Genomic DNA, 23,695 nt, shown 5'->3' with positions numbered 1-23,695 from the left:
TTGAGAGATCAAGAGAATCATTTGCATTGCAATACACCTGCCATATTGCAAATTTTAATGTTAAAGTTAAAACAACGTCTATTGTGCTGTTGATGTGATCATTCAAAGCGAGAGTCTATACAGTTTCTATTCACTAAAAAAATTGTCAAACTTCACATTTCTCATAGTCAAGCAATTAAGATGTGATTTTTGAGTGACAGATATAAGTTTCAGTTTGAAAAGTATGTAAAAATATTTTCAATATAAATTATTCATCAGAAAGGCCAGTTTGTGGCTAATTGTGCATAAACAAAGTGAGAAAATATTGTAATGAAAGGAAATATGGAGTAAAAATTCAAATTAGGCCTGGTCGAAAATTTTAGTTGATTATTTTCGGTCACACGTCTCTGAAACGAATTGATCAGTGCTTCTTGAATTTAAATCCTCTTGAAATGCAAATAAGTAATCAAGAATGCAAATGTAAGATACACTGTGATGTGACAGACACTTGTTGCAAAATGAAACTACATTTCAAACAAGAAAAGTTCAATAATAAATATTTTCAATTAGCTTGAATATTACAGTCAAAGCAGAGTTGGAAATATTACTGTATTATTCTCCTGTACATGCAATATCTTTCTATGAACATTACATTTAATTATATCCATGTACTGAATAGTAACGATAATTATTGGTATCATTTCCACAGTAAAATAATTTATGAACATTTGCATAAAATTATTGTTAAAGAAGAACTCTATTTAATTGTAATAAAAAAACAGCACAACAATGTTGAGGACAGCTTCAAGTCAATTTAAATAATGCACAACATTTCTCAAAGCAAAGTTATCACAAAGAACATATAAGATTATTCCCAGTGATAAATTTACTAGAATTTTCAATTTTTTTTTTTAAATGAGTACCATTTATAGTCTTAAATTTCTATCCTGCTTTGATAATAATACTGTAGTTGTAAATACTGGAAAATAATATGAAATATTGGAAAACTTGTGAGAATACTCTGGGTCATATTAATAAGTTGTAGCTCAGAAAAGTTTAAATTCATTCATCTTCTACTCCCGTTGGACGGGTGACAATTTGTAGTGCTAGCTGGCTACCGGTATGCCAAATATAATTACTGAGATATATGCTCAACAGCAGTTTTATTGATTTTCGATTACAGTTAATTACACACATTTAAAAAATGCAATTATAAGTTAGCTTGATTTAATCAACTTGCACATGGATTAAACTTCAATTATTGCACATGTCTAAAAATTGCTGAAATTTTAAGAACCCATCCCGCCCTCTGCGGTGTGATCCCATGTATCCCTCATTATCATAATACATCCCAATATACCTATAATACATCCTATTATATTAAGCGAGCAATTTCTGTATTTATATATATGGTTACTTATGTTTTAACGGATCTTGAAAATGGCTCTAACGATTTTCACGAAATTTGGAATATAGTAGGTTTATGATATAAAGATTCGATTGCACTAGGTCTCATCATTGGGAAAACTCGCTGAACGACATTGAAAGGATTATTCATCATTGGCTGAAACAGCTGTTGATAGTAAAAAGTGAGTGAGTGAGTGAGTATGTGAAAAATCAAAATAAACATAAGTTCCAGGCTAACGCATGAGTAATAGGATGTATCAAGGTATCTAGAATACATCTATTATGTATAATAATAAATATCGGGGTATTGAGCTTCGCTCGTTATTTTTATTTATTGATAAACAGAACACAATTCTCTAAAATGATCGTGTTTATATTTATCAGCTGGCTATACTTCATCTTATGAATTTCGGGTTATGTTTATGTGGGAATCATTCTTATAAAAAGCAGCTAGCACACAGGGACAATAGTAGCATCAACGCATCAACTATAAGCGTCAACTAGCTGAGGTGGGAACACGAATTGGAAATGCCACGCACATTTGAGATTCGGACATTAGAATTTCCTTGTTTCAGTAAGTATAGTCGCTATTACTGTCTGTGTGTGGCGTGCTCAAAAATATGAATATTAGAATGTATAAAAATATTATATAGAGTGTAGAGTAGCTAACCTGAGGAGGTAGTCCGGCAACATTGGCATAAGCGATGGCTTGCGGTATAACTGTGAACCCGACCGTGATACCCGCCAACAGGTCGGCAACAGCTGTGGGAGGGTTGTAGCGAGGCAGCCACCCCAGCACAGGCACCCTCTTCACCAGCACCTTCCGTGTGAGGCTGCGTCGGGTGCGTTCAGCCACCCAATCCCAGCACCCTCTGTCATTCTCCGTCCCGTCGTTGTCCGAGAGTGACTTCTTCGAAGGGTCTCCGCCGCCCGCGCCGTTCGGAACCGTCACACACACGTGTCTGTCTTCTGAAACCGGAAACAGAGAGTTAAATCAACATTTGATATGGTATTAAGGAAATGAACTTGATAAAGAAGGAACACAAATTATGTTATTCAAATAATTTGATGAATAAATGTTTGTCTTTTTTTCTTTAGGCTATTCTTGAATATAAATAAAAATTAGAAATCCAAGTCCCGGCTAAACATAGTCGAAACATGTCGTGGTTGAACAATTTTCAATCAAAAGTCGCACATAATCTTTATTTGGACAATTTATTTTATGAAATTGGGATGAAAAGAAGTTTTGGACTGTAGTCTGTTTCTTTGCCCTTAAGTTGATTGTAAATGATAAATGAATAAATTTTAAAAGTGTACTTGGATTTTTAATTTTCATTTATATAAATGAGTCTCTATGACTATGTCAAATGAAAACCATGAAATTTACTGCAAAAATGAACTGGGATTTTGATGGCATTACGGTAATAATATTCGAAATGATTAAAAAGTACAAATAAAAACAAATGGGTAATGAATGTAATATCGTTGCAAATAATCTCATATAGCCTAGATAGGGGAAGGAAAACTTGAAGCAAAGTGGATATAAATATTCCATACTTATTCTCTTTTTGAGGGAAAATGAGAAACAAAACAAATTCAATGTTTCACATAATGTGTCGAATATCATTGTGAACTATCTGTTATCCATAATGATAGAATATTTATTAAAATGGTCGAGGTATTCTGCACAAATATTCATTTAGGATAAACACATACGTGTTTACTGGAGTGAAACCTCAACAGTTCTAACTTGTTTGATATGAAATTTATTTATACATTGATAGATACAATATAATTCTCAACTATGAATGATTGGGAAAGGAACAACAGGCTTGAAGCCCAAAACTGTAAATTCACAATAATTCAAATCTTTTTTTCAGAATTTTCAGTTGCCTAGAATTACAACTTCCATACTGGATTTTTTGGTTTAACTGGACAGGTTTAGACCTGATGGACTAATTTTTTTCCAAACTTGACAACTGAATTTTGAATGATTGAAACACAGTTTTAATGTTCAATCCAGTCAAAATAATAGATTTGCTTATTATTTTTCTCAATTTCACAACATTCAACACATACGGTACATTAATACCCATACCCATAAATCAAACACATTTCATACATTGAATATATTTCCACGTCATTGTGGAATATTTTTTTTAATATTAATTGTAAACCAAATTTCACTGTTATTGAAATGAAGAAAGTGTAGTTCATTGTCAATGCCAGTTGTTTGGAACAGAGTGTGCGTTATTGCGAAACAAAACTAATTGTCCTTGCACTGAAATAATGTTCTCAGCCAGAGAAGGAAAATAACAATAAACTCACTGAAGCGAATCAAAATCAGCAAGACAAGACCTGTCGGATGAAATCATTGTCCCACAGATTTTTTCCCCCGGCAATTGTCTAAAATTGTTTCAATTTATTCACTTTACAAAAAGTCAATTTCTTAGAGAGATTATCATAGTGACTTAGTTATAGTTTCATAATAATAGAATCGTTCTAATTAATATTCAAGATACAAAAAGTCAATTTCTCAGAGAGATTGTCATAGTTTACGCAGTTATAGTTTCATAATTATTGTGTCATGAATGTTAGTTTACACCAGTGTAGTACGGTATATGAATTGTAAAATAATAAAAACTCAAAAATACAATTATCTTGAAATAAGCTATGACACTCTTGTCAAGTATTCATCCATTATAGGTACCTATGTTGTAAAAGTGATTTTTTTCAATATTGAAGGAATAAATAGGATGGGAAGTGAGATCATTGGAAAAAGGTTTAGATATTCTAAGGTTCAAATACTAAGTAAATTTCATGACGATTTGAATTTATTTAATAAAGATCATAGTATTTTACATATTCCAAGGTATTTCATAGGTACTTTATTTAAGTTATTATATGAAATTCTGAAAAATATTGTGAATACCAAAGCACGTTTCCTGATATTCAAAATTTATTTTATGAGAATTAGAATATTTTCCATATTTAAAGGTATTTCATATCTTATTATATGCAACTCTTGAAATATTGAATTAAGTTACTATGAATTTCACTTATGCATAAAATTAAAAAAAAAACTATTGAACATTTTTGAAATTCATTGAGATTGGGAATCAATTGAATTGATTGATTCAATCAAGCTAAAACTTTTATTATGAAAATTCCACCTCACCCACTCTGCTTTATAGCAACTCAAAAACTTGTTTGATCTATAAATATGTAAATCATTTTGTACGCTATTTATTTCTCTGAATATTATAATCTTATTGCCTTATTCAACTAGAAATATGAAAACAATATCAATACATTCTAATGGGTTGCAGATTTTCATAATAGGTACATGTAAATGATAATATTTATTTGTTGCAAAATATTTTACAGGCCGAGGGTTAAAATATCAGCAGTTTTATTTTCATGTAAGTTGGATGAAAATGACATGATTTATATTGGATATCAAACATTTAAACATACAAGAAAACAATTTTCATACAGTAAAGCAAAGTCATTAAACTTTTATTACCCAACTTATTTCACAATACGGTTCATGCTAACATTAAACCAACGTATTCCGTCACTGAATTTTATTGCAGCTTTAATGTAAGTACACTATTTTTGACTATTATATTGAGATTGAGAAAGCTCCCGCATAGAAAAAGTAATATAAGTAAAGATTTATGTCATGATTTCAATTATTGAATCGACTTTTTTTATTACATACTGTACACCTTATCATTGAACAACCTAGTTTTCTAGCAGTGGATAAATCAGAGGAATTTTCAATAGATTAGGTATGCTGAACTCTGTTCAAACATTGAGTATGCTTTTTGAAAATGAGTTGAAAAAATCCATCGCCTATTATGCTTCAGATAATTTCCAATAGGCTACAATAAATTCTCTAGTTATTTTTCGATATCAGTACTTAACTCAAATATGTTGTGAGACATGATGAGACAATATTAATCCAGTACCTACTACATTAATTCACTATGTTGTATATCCATACTTTTTCACTGTTAAAATTGAACTTGAATTTTAAAAAAACACTTTTGAAGTGAAAATACACTTACTTTTGTAGTGACGATCGTTGTAGTGACTCAGTCTGATGATGACCAACAACAGGTCGAAGCGATCGTCACTACAAAAGTAAGTGTATTTTCACTTCAAAAGTGTTTTTTAAAATTCAAGTTTAATTTTACATTAATTCAATAAATCTTTCAAGTCTTTATTCAAAAAATAAACAATCAAATACATCACAAAAAGCAAATACAATACTGTATTGTTTCCTAATTTCTAATGTTTTCCCTATAGGCTACCCTGTGTGGGGACACTTGAATATATATAATAAAATATTAATATACAAATTCAAATATCATATCATGAAGAACATAATAATTGAATATGATATTATATTGAAATATGTCAATATGTCAATTTATAATCATTCTTGCACACAATAAAAACATTTTTTGTCAGGACTATGATTATATGATGATTAAATTTTATTCCAATGTTTTTGACCCACATCTTTGATCTCTACAACCCTTGAATCCATTAATAAGCCATTGTATTTCACGTAGTTCTAATAATTATTCTTGTTGCATTCATATCATTTCTTGTAAATTGTCTCAGGAAATGGAGCAAGCTATTAGCAATTTTAAAATAATTTATGGACGTAATATTGGAATAGACATATGTTATTGTATGTTTTCAGTTTTCATTTATGATTTGGGAATTAATTTTTGCATTCACAAGTCTCCAGTTTGTTGTCTCTACTTGTGTATGAGTGTCTGGTAATTATAAATGTTTGGTTTTTTATGCTGATGTGATAATTCAATACCTATATTATAAAATTCTCAATGTTTCTATTCTTGGAGAGTTGCAAGAAGTGTACAAGAAGTACCTATTGCTTAACATTAAGCAAGCAGAATAATTGTTACTTCGGATATAACATAAATAGATAAATTCTAATGCACTGGACTTGAAACAATCTAGTTTTCGTTGTCTTTTCAGTAGCTTCTTTCCACGTGGTTTGAAATGAATTTCTATGCTTTCTTCCTTATGGCTTTTCTCAGTACTTTTAAACATTGAGGCATTTAATGGCAGGCAATTGTCTCCTTGGAATGAATGCTATATTTGACAATATAATTGACCAGAAAGCCAATAGACTTCAATAATTTCTTGTTAAATACTTCAGTTGTCATCAAGTATGAAGAATCATTCAGAGCTTGACCTATATTTTTGTTGAGGTGTCAGTGAGGAATGTGTCATAAATAATTATTATTACGGTATCATTTGTTGAAATAGACAGTATCATTCAGGTTCACGTCTTCAATATGAATTTTCAACAATAACTAGGTACCTATTTCTTTCCCCCAATGTTTTCAATAACTGTATAAAATACTCTGGATTCTTTTATAATTTCTAACAAAATAAAACAGGTGAAATATGCCAATTAAAAACAGTTTTACTCGATGTCCAGTTTTACGGTACTCAAATTAATAATAATTCAAGTTGGAATAAATATACAAATTTTTAATTAAAATTTGAATAAAAATGGACATTGAGTACCGTAACTAGACTCTAATTATACGCTATCCTTCTTTAGAATCAGTATAATCTAACTTATACTACATTCATGGATTTAGATTAAGATTAAGAATAGAGAAATCTCTCCATCTTTTTTTCCTCTATGCTTGTACAATAAAGCCTAGAAATAATAAATAATTATATTATACTCCACAAATTCAATAAAAGCATTCCATTCACTTTTTCATTGACGCATTACGGTACCTACCTACATTCTAAAATTTTGCCTCAGTCAGCAAAAATAAACATTTTTCTGATTTCATCAAAATTTCAGCACAACCTGTTTTATACAATATCGTATGATCAATTTCGATTTATGATACTTATATAATCACCATTGAATAAATTGGTGTTATTTACAAAAATAGAGGTTGATAAAATAGGTCTTCTCAAAATTCTGTCTCAGTAGCCAGAAATGAATTATTGCTGGATAAATTAAAAACAACATTATATTTGCAAAAAATCTGTAGACGCTCATTAAAATTCAGGTGACAGGAATCAATGAACTCACATGAAAACACTTTCGTAATTTATATTCGCGTTTGAAAGAAGTTGGCTGCTTCTCTTCTAATGATTATTTTTCAATGTTAATGGTTTGAAATTACAGGCCGAACACCGGACTAGAACCAAGATTGGATGTGAAACTGGATATCTTAACTTCTAACTCAATGATCTGGGTGTTAATTAAAGTGTAAAATGATATTTAATTGAAGAGTACATGTTTCAGTTCTTTGGCAACAACTTCATTATTTGTAATATAATCAGCTGAAGTATTCATGATTATGTCGTAATAACTCATTAAGTTAATAGTTAACTCATTCAGTAAATAGCAACGAGTTTTTCAACATTTATTAATAGAAGAAAGTTATTTTGCATCGAGAATAATAATGTTATTAAATTAGAAGAATCGCTCAAAAACTTTTTGAATAAAGTTTATATCATTTATGAGGAGGAAACTATTATATTGTAAAGCAACTGAACAAAATTGTCATAATTCGCTATAGATTGGTAAACTTTTTCAACTATATCCCATCAGTATTTTCAAGAAAATATTTCTTCCACATTATTCAAAGTATTTCAAATTACAATAGAAATAGGTAAATTTCTACAAATTCTCAAAAATTCTATTATAAGAATACCGTTACCGTATCATTGTTTTTCATTATTAGGCCTACCAATATTTTATACTAATGTACTCGTACCGACGGACCCTACGTTTATATATTATCTCTTCTCACATGTATGGTACTTGTATACGATAGTATAGGAGAAAAGTGTAAGGAGGAGGAGGAGGAGGAGGAGGAGGAGGAAGACAAGACATAGAATGAATTAAAGAAAATTTTCAGTATATGAACCTATTTTGTCCCTAATATTTTAAACCTTATATAATGTCAACCAAAAATACTTTTAACTTTTTTTCTAAGTAAAAACTTGAGACTAGGAACACTATTCAAATACAAGCACTGGAAGAAAATGAAAATACCATAAGTAACGCTTTGAAAAATGCATAACATTTAGATACAATAAGAATAGCCTAAACCCATTAACATAATTTATTTGAAGCTTTTTAAAAAGCATGAGCATTCAGCTTTAATGTAGCGTTCATGTGGAAAACATTGGACAATCTTTCACAGTCGGTGATCATTTTAGCGAGCAGTAAATGTGAGCAACTGTGAATGCTTACAATTCCCAGTCAAAACTGTTTACAATATGTTCATTTTCTTACAAAATGAGTCATTTGTTTGAAGATTATTCGCGATTTGCAGTTTCTATAAATGTGAAACTTTCAAAAGTTATTTAAAACTCAGGAGAGTGAGATTTAGTATTCAGGACTTCGAGTATTCAGTAGCTTTGAATAACAGTAGCTGAATAATGAGCGAATTTAGGCTAATAGTCCTGTGATTGTGACTTTACACTGAATGTAGAGAATTAGAAAAGCGATGAAGAAATTAGAGCCATTTTTTGAAACTACATACCGGTAAGTCTAAAAATATTCAGTCTTCAGTAGACAGACCAAAAGAGAGAACGCTAACTATGGGATTGGGAACTAATTTGAGGGAAAACTTTGAAAAAATGATGGAGACTAGGAAAATGGAACTTGGAGCACTGATCCTTCCATAACTCTCTCAATTTTTGCATTACAAATAATTGTCAATAAAATTGAAAAATAGTGAGTATTCCATACACAAGGTAACAACTCATTGCTGATCTCATTTTACATAAATAACAACAACAATATAGAGAAGGAGTTGCAGCGAAAATAAAGGAAGTTGAAAAACTATAGTTACGGAACTAAAGTTATGAAGACAAAAAATGTTAATTGTTGATAATCGCTTCCAATGAAGCTTCACAAATTATAACTCCTATTTGGAGCAGTGGGAATTTTTTGTTTCAGTTCACCAGCAACTAGCTTATCTTACAACGTGAAATATTGAAATTTCCTAAATAGCTTCCGGTACTTCCTGTCTGTGACGACATTCGCTGAACTTGAATTGTCGCCAGTAAAGCACCAAAGCACCCGGATCAGGGCCGGTACTTACTGCTAAGCAGTTTTAGGTCAAGCAAAACACCTTTTATATAGTGCTCAAATATGAAGCCTGTATTTTTGCGAGCTATCATTATTGAAGTTTATCAGATACTATAAATTATCACTATATTAACATACTAATTTGCATAAAATTCGCAATAAAAACAGGATTTATTCCATTTTCCTGAATCTAATTGCTACACATCGTACAATGCATATCCGTAATTAATAATTATCCCCATGCTAAGCAATTTGATTCTAATCTAATAACAAAATATAGCTGTCCGTTATTTGTGATTGATTATCTTAATAATTATCAGAATCCAACCCGAAATTTCCGTTTTAATAATGTCCTAAGATGGCCGACAACAAATCAGCATTAATAATGTAACACTAATTGGGTGGGTTTTTTGTCCTCTAACTCAAAAATATCTGGTCAATGTACTTTACAAGATTATAATGAATACGGTAATATAACATCAAATTTATTGCTATCTCATAGATGAATAGATAATATTTCAATAAATGCGATCTTAAAGCACATTTTTAAGATCAATGGCCATTGAAGTGTAGCCTATCAAATTGGAAATCAATAGTACAATTCCAGCGATAATCAGGAAGGAAATATCAAAACTAAATAAACTGAGTATAAGATTTCATAGTGCAGTAAACTGAGTATAAGTACAGTACCGTTACTGTGTCGTGTACTGCAACTTATTTGTATCTTCAAGTGCAATGCTACTTCAATAAGAATAATATCGTTATTTTAATTAAGTCAATTTCTGAGATGACCTTGAGTCCTGACTAATCAAGACAAATATAATTTAATCAATTATTCATTCTGTAAGCTCATCAATTACTTGATATTTGATGGATTTGTTAGCTAACTAATTGTCATTGAAATGTTAGTTGATAAAAATTATGAGTAAGTTATAAGTAGTAACATACGGTATTACTTGGCGAATTCAGATTCAAATACAGAGCATAAATAATATCTGCGCTTTAGAGTTAATAACAGTTATATTGTAAGTTAAGAACCTCCAAATCAGTGAACTAGTCTTCCAATCCACTCCGAAGAGGCGTGCAAAATGTCCTGGGAATCCCAAAGATTTCTCTGTATTCAGTAAATATAAATAAATACATAACTGGGATTCACATGTGTGAATGCATGCTTGGGTTAGGCAACCTCTTCACATGCATTAGCACGCGACGTTTCTCTCAAACCCGTTCTACCTACAAGAAACTCACTTATTCAGTATACAGGTATATAATAAACGTCTTGAGGCAGGAAAATGCTGAAAGATATAGATATAGCAACTGCTATGTAGACCGTTTATCCATGTGCGATCTTGCGTTCAGTGATATTTGTCTCCCCAGTTATCCTTGACTCTGAATCTGCGAACTGTGAATTATTGTGGTTGACTGTTTTCTCGTCTGCGGATTTTTATTTCTATTTCACCCGCATTTTTGCAAAATGTACGCCAGCTGTCGGACGATCGACCCCCTGCCGGACCTATCCGGTTTAGCCCGGAGATGTCCGGAGTACAAACAGATCTGAACTGAATCCGAATTAGAAGAATTTAAATGAGAAGAAGCGGCTTTGACCGGGGAGAGATTTCGATATTTGAATTCTTACAAAAGAACAAACCATTGCTCCTAGGGAAAATGTATTTAAGTAGATAAAGAATTCAATCGGATACTTTTCATGAGGACCATGTTGCACTTCAAGAGTATAAACAAAATTTTCAATTGTAGAAGAATATGTTCTATAGGACAATTCAATTGGAATATTGGAAATACATTTTTAGTTGGAAGTTTTTTCACTTGATTCTCACATGAACATTGTACATATAGGTGCATTTGATTCAAACCGAGATTTAATAAAGTTGTATCAATACGACAATAAGTCGAAAGTTGAAACTTTTCCACTGTGTGGGTTGAAAGGTAGGATGTTGTAAGACACCTGAAGACCTGAATGAAACTGGCAGTAATAATCTATAAAGAGGACTTTTTCATATAAACAATCATCTGTTAAGTTTAATCTTGAAACAATTCGATGAAATTAAAGGTGTTTCCTAAGAATCACTTGTATCCTTGTTTACAAAAGCATTGATCTCTCAGAACCAGAGAGTATAGAGAGAACTGTATTATGAAGAGTAAAGAGATTATAGAATGAAACATTCTATAGAATTGGGGTCAAGCGATACGAAGCGTTTTTTCAGTCGAATCGGCAGGACATGAAGCTTTCCGATTGGCTGATTATCAGCTGATTCACGAACGCCAACCCAATTAGCCAATCGGAGAGCTTATTTCTCTGCCGAGTCGTCTGAAAACGTCTGTCAAAAAAATGCTTCGTATGGCTCGCCCCTAATATTCTTTACTCTCTCCTCTGCTTAGAACATGAGGTTACCATGACTTCCATCAGAGGATTCCATTGATTCGACGGATTATTCAAAACAATCAGCATGTTTATCACTAGAATCCAATTCGGCCTTGAATGTGTTTAGTTTTAGTACGCTCCATTTGAATAAAAAATCGAATTGGAAACAAATTTGGATGAGTAGAAAAAACAGTAAATTCTCTGTAACGAATGCGATGGCCGGAAAAGCTTACAGAAGCGGAAAACACACACAGGTTAAAGATCCGTTCGGGAAATTCGCACAGTTTCCAAGGACAAGGACGTCGACTACATAAATCCACTTCAAATTACGCAATACTATAATTCGCTTTACTTTTTCATTGTTTTAGATTTTAATTGCAAAAATTGAATTTAACTACAGTGCACGACAATCTGGGAAGAAGATGTCAGCTGATAATTAATGCTTTTCATGATTGTCATAAGTGTTGGCCAGATTATGCAAGTGGGTCATTAATGTTACATCCAGACCAATTTCCTTAATTATGTCAAACATTAATGTCGAATAACGCCGTTTATTGAAAGTAAGCCACTGTTCAAGATAGTGGTTGTCAATAGTCCAAAGTGTGATATTATTGAGAACGCCTAGTGATTAATTCTATTAAATTCTTTTTGTTTCCTGCTAGAATACGCACACCTGAGTTTCGCACACCTGACATTCCGGAGCGTTGCGTGACAGGCAATTGCCGACTTCCGTAGTTTGCTAAGAAATTACTTGGAAAAAATAAAGTAATGAAGTGGGTGATAATACTAAAGTATTTTCAGCTGCATGATATTGTTTAATCCTATATGCATTTGGTACTTTTTAGCATGGGCGTGCACCCATAGATGAGTATTCCTTATTTATTACAAATAATTAGCATTCCATAGCATCGAATTCTAACAATAAATTAATATTATTAATATCAATAGAAGTGGAGAGCCAGAGATCGAAATTTCAATAATATAATCAAGTCAATACCAATTCATCAACAAATCATCTACTTCCAAATGGTAACTTGAATGAGTTTTTTTAGCAACCTCTCAAAAACTTCAGATCATTTTGAGGTAGGGTTGCATTCAAATTTGATTTGGGAGCGTGCTAAACGTGCAAGATACCAAAGAGGTTGCAGTGCCAACATTTTTAGAAAACTATATATAATTGGTATGAGGTTTAAAGAAACAGTATAATCATCCAGGAGGATTATCCCATTTCTTCATAACATTCTAGAAATTATTTCCTAGTCGCTGAACAATCGCTACATAGACTACTAGGTAGAGAGAGAGAGAGAGAGGCCCGGTTTACTCCATCCCATCATACTTCAATTATATTCATTGAGCAAATAATACTACTTTAACCTACTTTTAATAGATTGGAAATTGTCTATTAACAGAAGTAAGATTGATTGTTTTTGAAATTTGGTATGAACTAGTTATCATATAATAATCAAGTAAATTGTAGTAGCACAAATAATGCAATAATTCATACGAATATATTATGACAATATGATGTTCAGAATAGTTTCATCAATTCAACAATACTGGGGTTTCTCAATTACTTTCCTTAAAAGTTTCTCTTACGAATTCCAGTAATCTAAATTTTTTTTCCAATGAATCATCATCAGATGAGTCACGAAATTCAATTATGCTAGACATTAAAGGAAAGCTATGAGAATTGGATCAGGAAAATCCAGTTTACTCGCTTTTACGAAAGTGGTACGATTACTCTAGCAAGATTACGCATTATTGTTCATTCACAAATTGAAATTATACAGGACTAGCATCATTTCATGAATTTTCCCATTCATGATTGTATCACGTATCGTTAAACGTTGCTGGAGAGAATTTTCACACGTGTCTGTTTACCTATCAAATTAGCACTTCCATCTCCAATCAATCTCTACTCTCTAGAACTGATCTATGAAACCGGTTGATACGTCAATTTAACGTACTTTGAACTGATGAGGTGATTAGTCTTGCAGGGAAAGTTTTAATTTGAATCGCAATAGCTTTTCACGTTTTCAAGTTTCCCATTGAAGATAGAAATATTGCAATGAATAGGATTTTTGTAGTTGGTCATACAGAATTTCCGATGATATGAATAATATGCAAATAGATTTTTGAGTAATTATAGAGCCAATGATATAGTAAATTTCAGTACGTAGGGCTATTATATTGATTGATGAATTCGATTGGTTAAGAAAACCAAGAAATTGGTAAAGGAATGTTGCAATGAATAGGATTTTTGTAGTTGATCATACAGAATTTCCGATGAATATAAATATGCAAATAGATATTTGAGTAATAAGAGCCAATGATATAGAAAATATATCATACATTTCAGTACGTAGGCCTATTATATTAATTGATGAATTCGATTGGTTAATATATCAATGATACATACAATGTCTCATCTGTTCAAGTATACAATAAACTGTTGGATTGAAAGAAATACATAATACATCTCCAAGTAGTATCAAAATGAGAGAGACATTTCAACGTGATGATTCAATAGTTTAGTAGACTTGGGATCTATTTGTACGAGATCTATTTGAAATTGTCATTCAAATATTGAATATTTGTCATTTGAATGAATAAGAGAAAGTTATTATGTATCTATTGTAAAATATTTGGATTCTACTTTACAGGAGTATTTTATAATTACTGCTCAACGTAATAACGACGAAACTATTCAGCAGTAAGGAATGTCCCATCCGTACTAATTGACCAAGCAATTGGATATTCCATGATCTATTCTTATATTATTGTAACAGTGTTGAACTTGGTATTACTGTAGGCCTAATATCTAGAGGTAATATCTAGTATTATTTTTACTGTCGCGTAATTAGTTGGTCTTTGTTTAGGCTATTGTTAAATGACGTTGTTTGTAACATTATTATGTTTCTTGACAGTAAAAGTTTGATTGATTGATTGAAGCTCTTCGATTGGCCGTTGGCTGTTAACCAATGAAGATTGATGCTCCACTATCACTGAGCCAATGTCTATCCACTATCTTGTTTCGGCCAATGACAGTAGAGCCCAATCTTCATTGGTAAACAGCAAATAGAGCTTGCTGTAATTGGTAAACATCCTAGAGCTTCACCTATAGTATGCTTTATTCCTTATATTCTGTTGCTCAATGTTTAAGCTTTCAGTTTACTAGAGATTTATAACGGTGTAACAGCCGAAATTAGTTTCTCAAATTGTTTCAATAAATTAGTGGTTTTGACAATATCAAGTCGTTTTCATTCAATTTGAAATGTATTTGTCAGAATATGACTTGAATTTTTACAAATCCTCAAATTAATTTTGACGTAATATTGTTTTATTTCATCATAAGAGTATTTGATATTAAACTGAGAAATTAATTCCATTCAATCATAACAATGTTTAATATTTTATGTGGTTATTCAATGCTATGATAGTCAATATAGTCTATGGATTATCTCATGTGATACTTCCAAGATATGTTTATTAATGTTTTCTTTGTTAAAATTCAATAGTATTGTACTGTTTTTGGCTAAATCATAGAGAAGGTTGAGTTAGCAAAACTGTTCAGCCAATGACACCCAGCCTTCGATTAGAAACAATTCCAATGCTCCAAGTGCAAATGGCCTTTCTGTGCTCTGACCCCAGCTAGCATGGGTGCAAACCTTATTCGCAAAATTAGGCAATCTCCTATATTAAACAATAATCTACTATTAAAATTCTCAATCCGTTCTGATTGTAATCGTAGGTACGTGTTGTAATACAACGCAGGCTTTTATAGACTTACTGACAGACCTCATATCAACCACAGAGTAAAGAAAACTATATTATTACTTCTGTCATCTCTGTATCAACAAACTTGTGGTAACATGTTTTGAATTCTTATTCTGAAAGTATTAGAATAATTTTGCTCAGACAAAAGATGTCTTCGATTTAGGATATATGACCATTCATAGAATCGGGCTACACAGTATTAAGGCGATTTCTTTGTTCTCTCCACTAAATGAGTAAAACGCAAAACTTAGTACCTGCTCCAAAAATATCAATAAACTTCCAAATAATTATAAAAGTCATTTAAACGCAAAAATTGAGACCTTCTCCAAAAATATCAATAAACCTTCAAATATTGATAAAACAGTCCTTTGGATATGAGAATCACAACGAATTCTGTAGGATTACGATATGAGAACGGATAGTCTTATTCAAACAATGTCAGTTTTCCTCTCAATGAATTTTGATCAATTCAATGATGTTGTAATAACAATATAGATAATAATGTAGAATCGAAAATAGATTACTTCAATGGAATAACTTGGAATTGTAGAATATGGTTTTCTTTCGTAGTCACTGCTAACTGTACAGTTATGTTGTACAGTCTTTTCCACTGACAAGTCATGAAAATCAATTAACGAGGAGGCTTAATCATAATCGATAATGAAACTTGAATAAAGTCTGAATTTCTATGACCAATATGTAAATTTTATATAAAATTATGTAAATATGTAAATTTTCAAATAAATAAATAAATAATAATCTAAAATTTTACAGTTTACGGCAAGTAAAGGGATAAAAAGCGACAAAAATATGCAGAAAGTTCGCTGAAAAATTTGTACTCACTTGTATTATTTGAGGTAAGGTTGTCGTCGGGTTCACCATGAAATCCTACATTGGTATGTCCTCCTCCTCCTCCTCCACCTCCTGCTAGCCTCTCCTCAGCAGCCGCATTGGGCGCAAAGCCGGTCAGCCTCACCTCCTGCATTCTCCTCTGGTCCTCCTCACTCACACAACCTCCTCCGCCGCCTCCTCCTCCTCTTGCTTCTCTCCTGAGTCTCTCCTCAGCCTTTTGCACTGCGTACGTGTGCCTACCCGCAAACATTGACTGGCTTCCCTACCCACTGCACATATCTACTATCTCACTCACTAGTCTCTAGTTTTTAGGGAAAAGTTTCAAGTTTTTCTCCTGGTTTTCTCCAATTTCTAATTACGAGAACACGTGATTGATTTGAAGATTTATCCCAGGTAGCACAGAAACGTTGAAATAACGTTAGAAACACGTAATACCTTAACGTTGAAAAGACGTTTAAATTCAACGTTGAAAACACGAGAAAATGTCCGCCGTTTCCACGTTATTTTCAACGTTGAATAATAGTTGAAAAAACATTGTAACAACCATTATTTTCAACTATAAATAGACGTTGAAAGCACGTCGTGACAACCATTATTTTCAACCATAAATAGACGTTGAAAGCACGTTGTGACAACCATTATTTTCAACTATAAATAGACGTTGAATAAGCCATACTTTTGAACCGGTACCTTATCAATTACATGGTAATATTTCTAAAATCATTTGAAAAGAGATGAAAATACGAAATCATATTTCCATTTATTTACATATGATTTCATGTAACAGAAATATTACCCTGCAATGCGGTACATTGGTAAGTTGACATTAAAAACACACAATAAAAACCATATTCATCTCTTTTCTGTATAGGGCTACTTTTTATAGAAATAGAAAGGAAAATAAAAATCTCAGTATCCTTTTTGAATTATTTAATCACTATTATTAATCATTATTTAAATGATTCAAAAAGGATACTGAGATTTTTATTTTTCTTTCTATTTCCATATTACTTCAATTTTGATCCACAAAAATAGTATGATGAAAGGTTGTTTAAAGAACTAAGATGGTTACAACCAAATTACCATGGTAATTTAATATACTCTGCCAAGCTCAAAAACATTTTATGTCTGTAAGAAACATAAATTAAAACTATTATTTCAAGAATTCAGCAGTTGTTTAAAAATCTTGAATTTTTAGTATGATAATTTTATCTGTGGTGAGCAAAAATAGCTCAATTCTTTCTAGGAAATAATATATATCTAAATTTTTACTTGACATTTATGCCAGGTTTAAACTATGCCAATTGGCAAAACAATAATAATTGTCAATTAGTTTTTATTTAGCTATGCCTAGATGATGGTTCTAGAATTAAAAGATTCAATTGATACTTTACACCAGCTATAAATTTCAGAAGACAATATTATTATCTTGTCAATTGGCATCGTACAAACCCGCCTACATTTTAGTTTTCAGGTATGATGATAGTTTGTGATTCATGCAATAGAGAAACAAATATTCTATTACAGTGTTTCAATAGAAAGGGACTTTCAAAATAACTTTCCACTTTCATTTCATAATACTTTTTAATTACCGACGAAATTAGATTGTTTTTTCTCCACTGAAAATACTCTGCCGCATATTTTAGCCAATCCTTAATAGCGTCTTCAATTTGGGTCTCAATGCCCACAGTCGACCCACAAGATTTTTTGATAGAATCTGAAACATAAGGTAATATAATTTTAATAAGAAATTCTATAATATGAAGGCAGATGAAATTTTGCCACTACATAGGAGTTATTATTTGATACAGATGTTGCATGGTTAAAAGGGAATTGCTTTTAACAACAAGTACAGAAATTTTTCTCAAGTGCACATCTAATAATGTTATACATTTGATATTTTGTTACACACATTGATATTTTGAATCACAAGGCGAAGTGATGACTGTTTTTTAGATAAAAATAGTCCATTACTATACAATAGTCAGACGAGAAAGTCACACCAGCTGTTCGTTCAAACATTCAAAAGAACTAAGAATAAAGTAAGAATATTGGGTTTCCAAATTTTGTAGCATAGACGAATTTTAACTTGAAATACTCCTCTTTCATTAGGCCTATAGAAGTAAACAAATAAGGCTCTATATAAAAACGGTAGAAAATTATTTTTTAATTTATGAGTTAAATTTAATAGTTACTGTAGGTACATACTTAGTTTTATGAAAAAAAACAGTTGTATCCCGATATTTCAACCATTTTTTATTGGCCTACTAAATTTTGTAAACCTAGACCAAAAGTTTAAAATCACAATGAAATTAATCAAAAATATCCTTGACATATATGGGTTGTAAACATGCATAAATTAATTGAAAATTTAATTTTAAAATGAACAAGTTTAAGCTAAATTTTGTCACCATGGAATGACGATATTTGGAAAATGTTAATATTTATGAGCTGAACTCCAGACACCCGTTTTCAATTTCTTGGATCACCGAGTTAATTACTGAACTTGTTAAAAGCAATCACTTTGATGTTAAGTGATTTATATTATATTAAGTTCAGTGTTATTATATTAAGTTCGATGGAATTTCTCAACACAAGCAGTCCTGTGACAAAAACAATACATAGATAGCATAATGAAAATATTTGTGCAGGAATCAAAGTAATAGTAATTTATTTGGAAGTTAAGTAGTAGGCTACATGTAAAATACTTAAAACCAAGCTTATTGTATTATATTAATTTTTAATAATTATATTAAATTAGATCCCTCTAATTTAAAACATAATATAACTTACCTAACCCTAACCTCAAATGTAAACATAATTATGTTCAACACACAATATTTGTTTTGAAGTTTAGACAATAAATCACCAAACAATATCATCTTTTAAATAAGAATAATAAATTAAATAAACTTACCAAGTCAAAGTGGAATAGGTAAACTCTTCTAAAAGAGTTCACAGCTTTCATCAATGTGATGAGAATTCAAACATGAAATGGCGTTGATCAGTCGATCGTCGTTGATAGATCCGTTTTTGTGTAAGGACTACTTACTGTAGCGCTGTGAGTGGTGGAATTGGAAGCTCGTTTTCAACGATAGATCAACCGTTGAAAACAAAGTTGCATTTAAAACGTTGAAAAATTCAACCGCTAACGGTTATTCAACCTCAACAACCAAATTTCAACGTTGGAAACACGTAGGTGTGCTACCTGGGATAGGATGCCGACTGGTGTCACTAACCAGCAATAGGATTCTATCCGAGGTGGGTATGATTGGTAAACCTGGAACACAAAAAAAAAAAACAATTTTTAAGTTTCACTGCCAAGTAATAACTTTACCTCACTAATTTCAAACAAAGTGTCTCGATTATTGGAGACAGGCTATCATATTCCAATCTTTATCAGATTGATTCCTATCAGTTTCAATTGTAATAAAAGTATTTTCCGAGAAAGTAGAAAATTGTGCACACAAAATTAAAATATTTTTTTAATAAATGAAAATTTGAAAACTATGGATGTTTTTCAATTCAACTGAAGAAAAAAACTAGAAAAGGAAAGTAATTAGTCACATCAGCATAAAAACGAATAAACAAAAACTTCTTTCAAAATAAAGATAAAAAATTAGAAGCAGCTTATTGAACTCACCACACAGTTAGCTACTCGAGAGGACACTGAATGCGAAAGCGATTTGACAAGTAGCTGACCGATTCCGCCACTATATAGACCAACAGATACCCGATCAAATACAACCGGTTACTTACGAAGAAACTCAGCTTTTTCTAAACAACAACTCGACTGAACCAGCGCCAATCAACGACTGTGAACGCGCGTAAAGCGAGTGGCCGACTGACGGCGACCAGCAACAAACACCGATTTACAAACAGAAACACCACCACACCACGTGGTGGGAAACTCGCTTTCTGCGCATCTGGTTTGCGCAGGTATGCTACTCTCACCCGATCCTGCGTAACTTACAGAATTCTTGGAAACGATCCTCTGAACGGAATACATAATGTCGTCACATTGTGTTGCAGGTAAATAAGGAAAATGCTAATCGCTAAAAATAAACATTTAATAGGGGATTAGTCTACTGTTGACGTAGAATCATAACCACCAAGCCTGGATGAAACCAGAATATTGGAGAAGACATTCGAATAAAAAACCGGTAGAAGACACAAGACGAGATTCGAATCAAAATAAGAAAGAACCGGTAGAAGGTAGAAAACACGATAATGATATCATAACTGGTAACTGGAAGGCGCAGAGGAAATTCATGTGGAACAAAAAGAAGGAATGGAAGAGTTGATTGTGATTACCAGACTTCGAATTATGGGAGTAGAATACATTATCAGGAGAGCTGAAAAAATGTAAGCTTGGGAAATCCATTTTAGAATTGATTTCGTTTTTTAGATATGAGAGTTGAATACAAGATTAGCAGTCCAGAGAAGAAAAGTTTGGGAAACCCATTGAAAAGACGAGATACAATTCTGGTATTCTATGAATACTGTATGGGTGGTATATTATACAGTGTATTGTATATATTGTACGGATGGTGGCATGAATATGAATGCTTATAAGATGTGTGACGTACTGAGAAAAAAGAGGGAGTAAAAATTAATCTGTAAGTTGGATCAGTTAATGTTATCTATCATCATCATTATTATACAGTTAAGTGAGTTGAAAGTTGGGAAATGCTCAGCAAGAATGGGAAATGTTTGCTTCTAAGTAATTCAACAGGAGACTCTCTAAATATGTTACTTCCTACGTTCATAAAACGTGAACATCCACTTGATAATTTTCCGATCATACAGTGCAGTGTTGGGTATATTTATCAGTATCAGGCATTCGCCCAAATTAATTCGAATTCAAATTCATTTTAATGAGCCAGAACAATACATATACAGGCCAATTCCAAACATTAGGTTCAATTCTTAGTTTATAGAGAACAGAAAATAGACTGTATTGTCATGGTCGTTTCTCTGATAAAAATGTGTATTGAAAAGCATAATATAATCATAAAAACTGAACATTTACCCCAATTCTTTCAACTATAATACTATGAAGACTAAATTTTTCAATCCAACAATAATATTATGGATTCAACTAAATGAACACATCTTTATTTACCAACAACTCAGTGAGGCTCCCAGCTTAGAAAATGTTCCGATCTACACCTCTGGACTAGTCTTTTGAAATGCGAGAGTTTGAAAGTTTTGACGAGACTTGTGATCGAAGATCAGTACTGATCAGGGACAGAGAAATTGGCATCACAACGATCTTGCGACCTTTCCGATTCCGATGTGATTCTCGATCAAATGCATGCATGTCCAATCCAACCAGTTGCACTAGATCCAGTGAAAGGCGTCTAGCAACGCGCTGTCATGACGTCACGACGTGACGGAGACAAGTGATGACGTCACTAATAACCTAGACCGTTATCGGCATTGTCTTGCTGCAAGGACCATTCCTACCTTTCAATTGTAGAGAAGTAGCCCGCTTATTACCAGACAAGGAAAATATCATTAATTATTCACGTATGCACTTTTGTAATAGTACAACTGTATGTGCAACAAAATGCATCACAGCTTTCCGCATGTGCAAAATGCATCCAGGTGCACTGAGCAAAGTGCATCAGCGCATGTGCATCGGGAGATTGGAACGGAAACGATGCATCACATGTATTGTCCACGTTTGTCAGAGATAAACGATGCTCTTTCAAGGTATTGATGGCGTAACGTCCAATCGAGATCCTACAAAAACTCGATCTAGCGAAGTGTGAAAGAAATAGTTCAGAATGAATGGAAGAGTTGATGAATGAGAAATTAAGAGTTTTTCTACTGCATGGATTGGGCGGTGACCTTCCAGTCTGGTGGTTTGTGTATCTGAGGATTGAATTTATTCCAGGCTTAATTCGATATTTTGGTAATTGTATCCATTGAACATCTATGATCACCGCTTAGAGGTAGAGGTGATTCAATGAATTTAATAGGATTGATTTCATTTGCAAGCTTAGATTATTTGAAGTGGTTGTTATTTGAGCATGTAATTGGTATTATTCCAATGAATTTTTCCAAAGATTTTTCCCATCAATACACAGCATCGGTATCCAGTATCTGGTCGGCAAAAATTTGTTTAAGAATGGATAAAAATTACAAGGAGATGATTAATCAAAACAATTTATGAGGATAGTTATCATGATAGGTATTATTATGAGGATAGTTTTATCGCTTTTACCATATACACGTTTACATGCTCTCTCATCTTTGTGTTTTGGGACAGCCTTTCAAACGAGTGCAACAATGCAATGAATGTCATAGAGGTGACAAAATGCATTCCAGTCAATCAGACAAAAACTAAACAATGGAAGAAGTTGATGGATGAGTGCCACGCCCTATATTGTTTTGTTCTCTCAGCTCAATTATTTCGAACTACCGTAGAGTATAATTGGAATGTTTGAAATCGCAGTTCTTTGAATTCTCCGAATGCAAAAAGTTCACTGATTTTTCCATTAGTTAGTTGAAGAAATTTTCCAAATATTCGTGAAGTGTATTTTGATCGTCCTTCTATCAAATATTGCTCTTCAAGTGTATCGACTATAGAAATATGTTCACTTATCAATTTTTATTTCTGAATAATAATTAAAGTGGAGTAATGTACCTTCACAGACCACCTTGGTTACATCATAGAGAAAGGATAAGCGTAAGTTTTTGTTTGTCTCTGGTAAGTCTGTTTGTTTGTATCTGTAAGTCTATTTATTTGTCTCTTGTTACATTTAGTTATATTCTTCACATACCTCTTTGATTTCCTCCCATAAACTTCGTCCATTCATTTCTCATTTCTTACAAAGAACTATAAGCTCAAATTAGGTCGTTTCTGTTGTTTTAATTGTTCATTCTAAACCCTTCTACCCAGTCAGTGCGAATTTCAATCTCTAAATTTTTACTGATTGTGTTTAAAGAGAACTATTCAATAGAATATGATTCTGGTACTGATTTATAACTGTCTTTAATTTGGTCACAACAATATGTCTATTATAGACAAGGAAATATAGATAGAAGAAAAATATTATTCACTAATAAACAGGTCAATTCATTTCAACTGTGTTATTCTAAGTGAATCTCTTGGTTTAGATTTACTACAATATCAAACTAGAACTTGGTGTGTTAGTTGACTATGGAAGTCT

At 32.2% G+C, this 23,695-nt stretch overlaps 2 protein-coding genes across 3 annotated transcripts in view; both read right to left on the bottom strand.

The window, feature by feature from the left end:
- LOC111044781 (sodium-independent sulfate anion transporter) overlaps positions 1-16,902 on the bottom strand; it is a 49,226-nt gene extending 32,324 nt beyond the window's left edge. Inside the window, exons 1-2 of the mRNA XM_022330014.2 lie at positions 16,506-16,902; positions 2,057-2,355 (exon numbers count right to left, since the gene is read on the bottom strand). Coding sequence (XP_022185706.2) covers positions 2,057-2,355; positions 16,506-16,764 — 558 coding nt within the window. The 5' untranslated portion in view covers positions 16,765-16,902. The remainder of the gene's footprint in view (positions 1-2,056; positions 2,356-16,505) is intronic.
- Positions 16,903-19,727: 2,825 nt separating this feature from the next.
- LOC120352736 overlaps positions 19,728-23,695 on the bottom strand; it is a 29,920-nt gene continuing 25,952 nt past the window's right edge. Inside the window, exons 1-2 of one of the 2 annotated variants that reach the window (XR_005572073.1) lie at positions 20,158-20,524; positions 19,728-19,794 (exon numbers count right to left, since the gene is read on the bottom strand). Coding sequence is in view for 1 of the 2 variants with exons in the window: in XM_039434725.1 (XP_039290659.1) it covers positions 19,767-19,794 (28 nt within the window). In the remaining variant the exon portion in view is untranslated. Of the gene's footprint in view, positions 19,795-20,157; positions 20,525-23,695 lie in introns of those variants that run through there. The other variant, XM_039434725.1, reaches the window with a different exon arrangement.

The sequence above is a fragment of the Nilaparvata lugens genome, chromosome 8, assembly GCF_014356525.2.
Source record: "Nilaparvata lugens isolate BPH chromosome 8, ASM1435652v1, whole genome shotgun sequence".
NCBI classification, from domain to species: Eukaryota; Metazoa; Arthropoda; class Insecta; order Hemiptera; family Delphacidae; genus Nilaparvata; species Nilaparvata lugens.
This window is presented reverse-complemented; position numbering and strand designations above follow the sequence as displayed.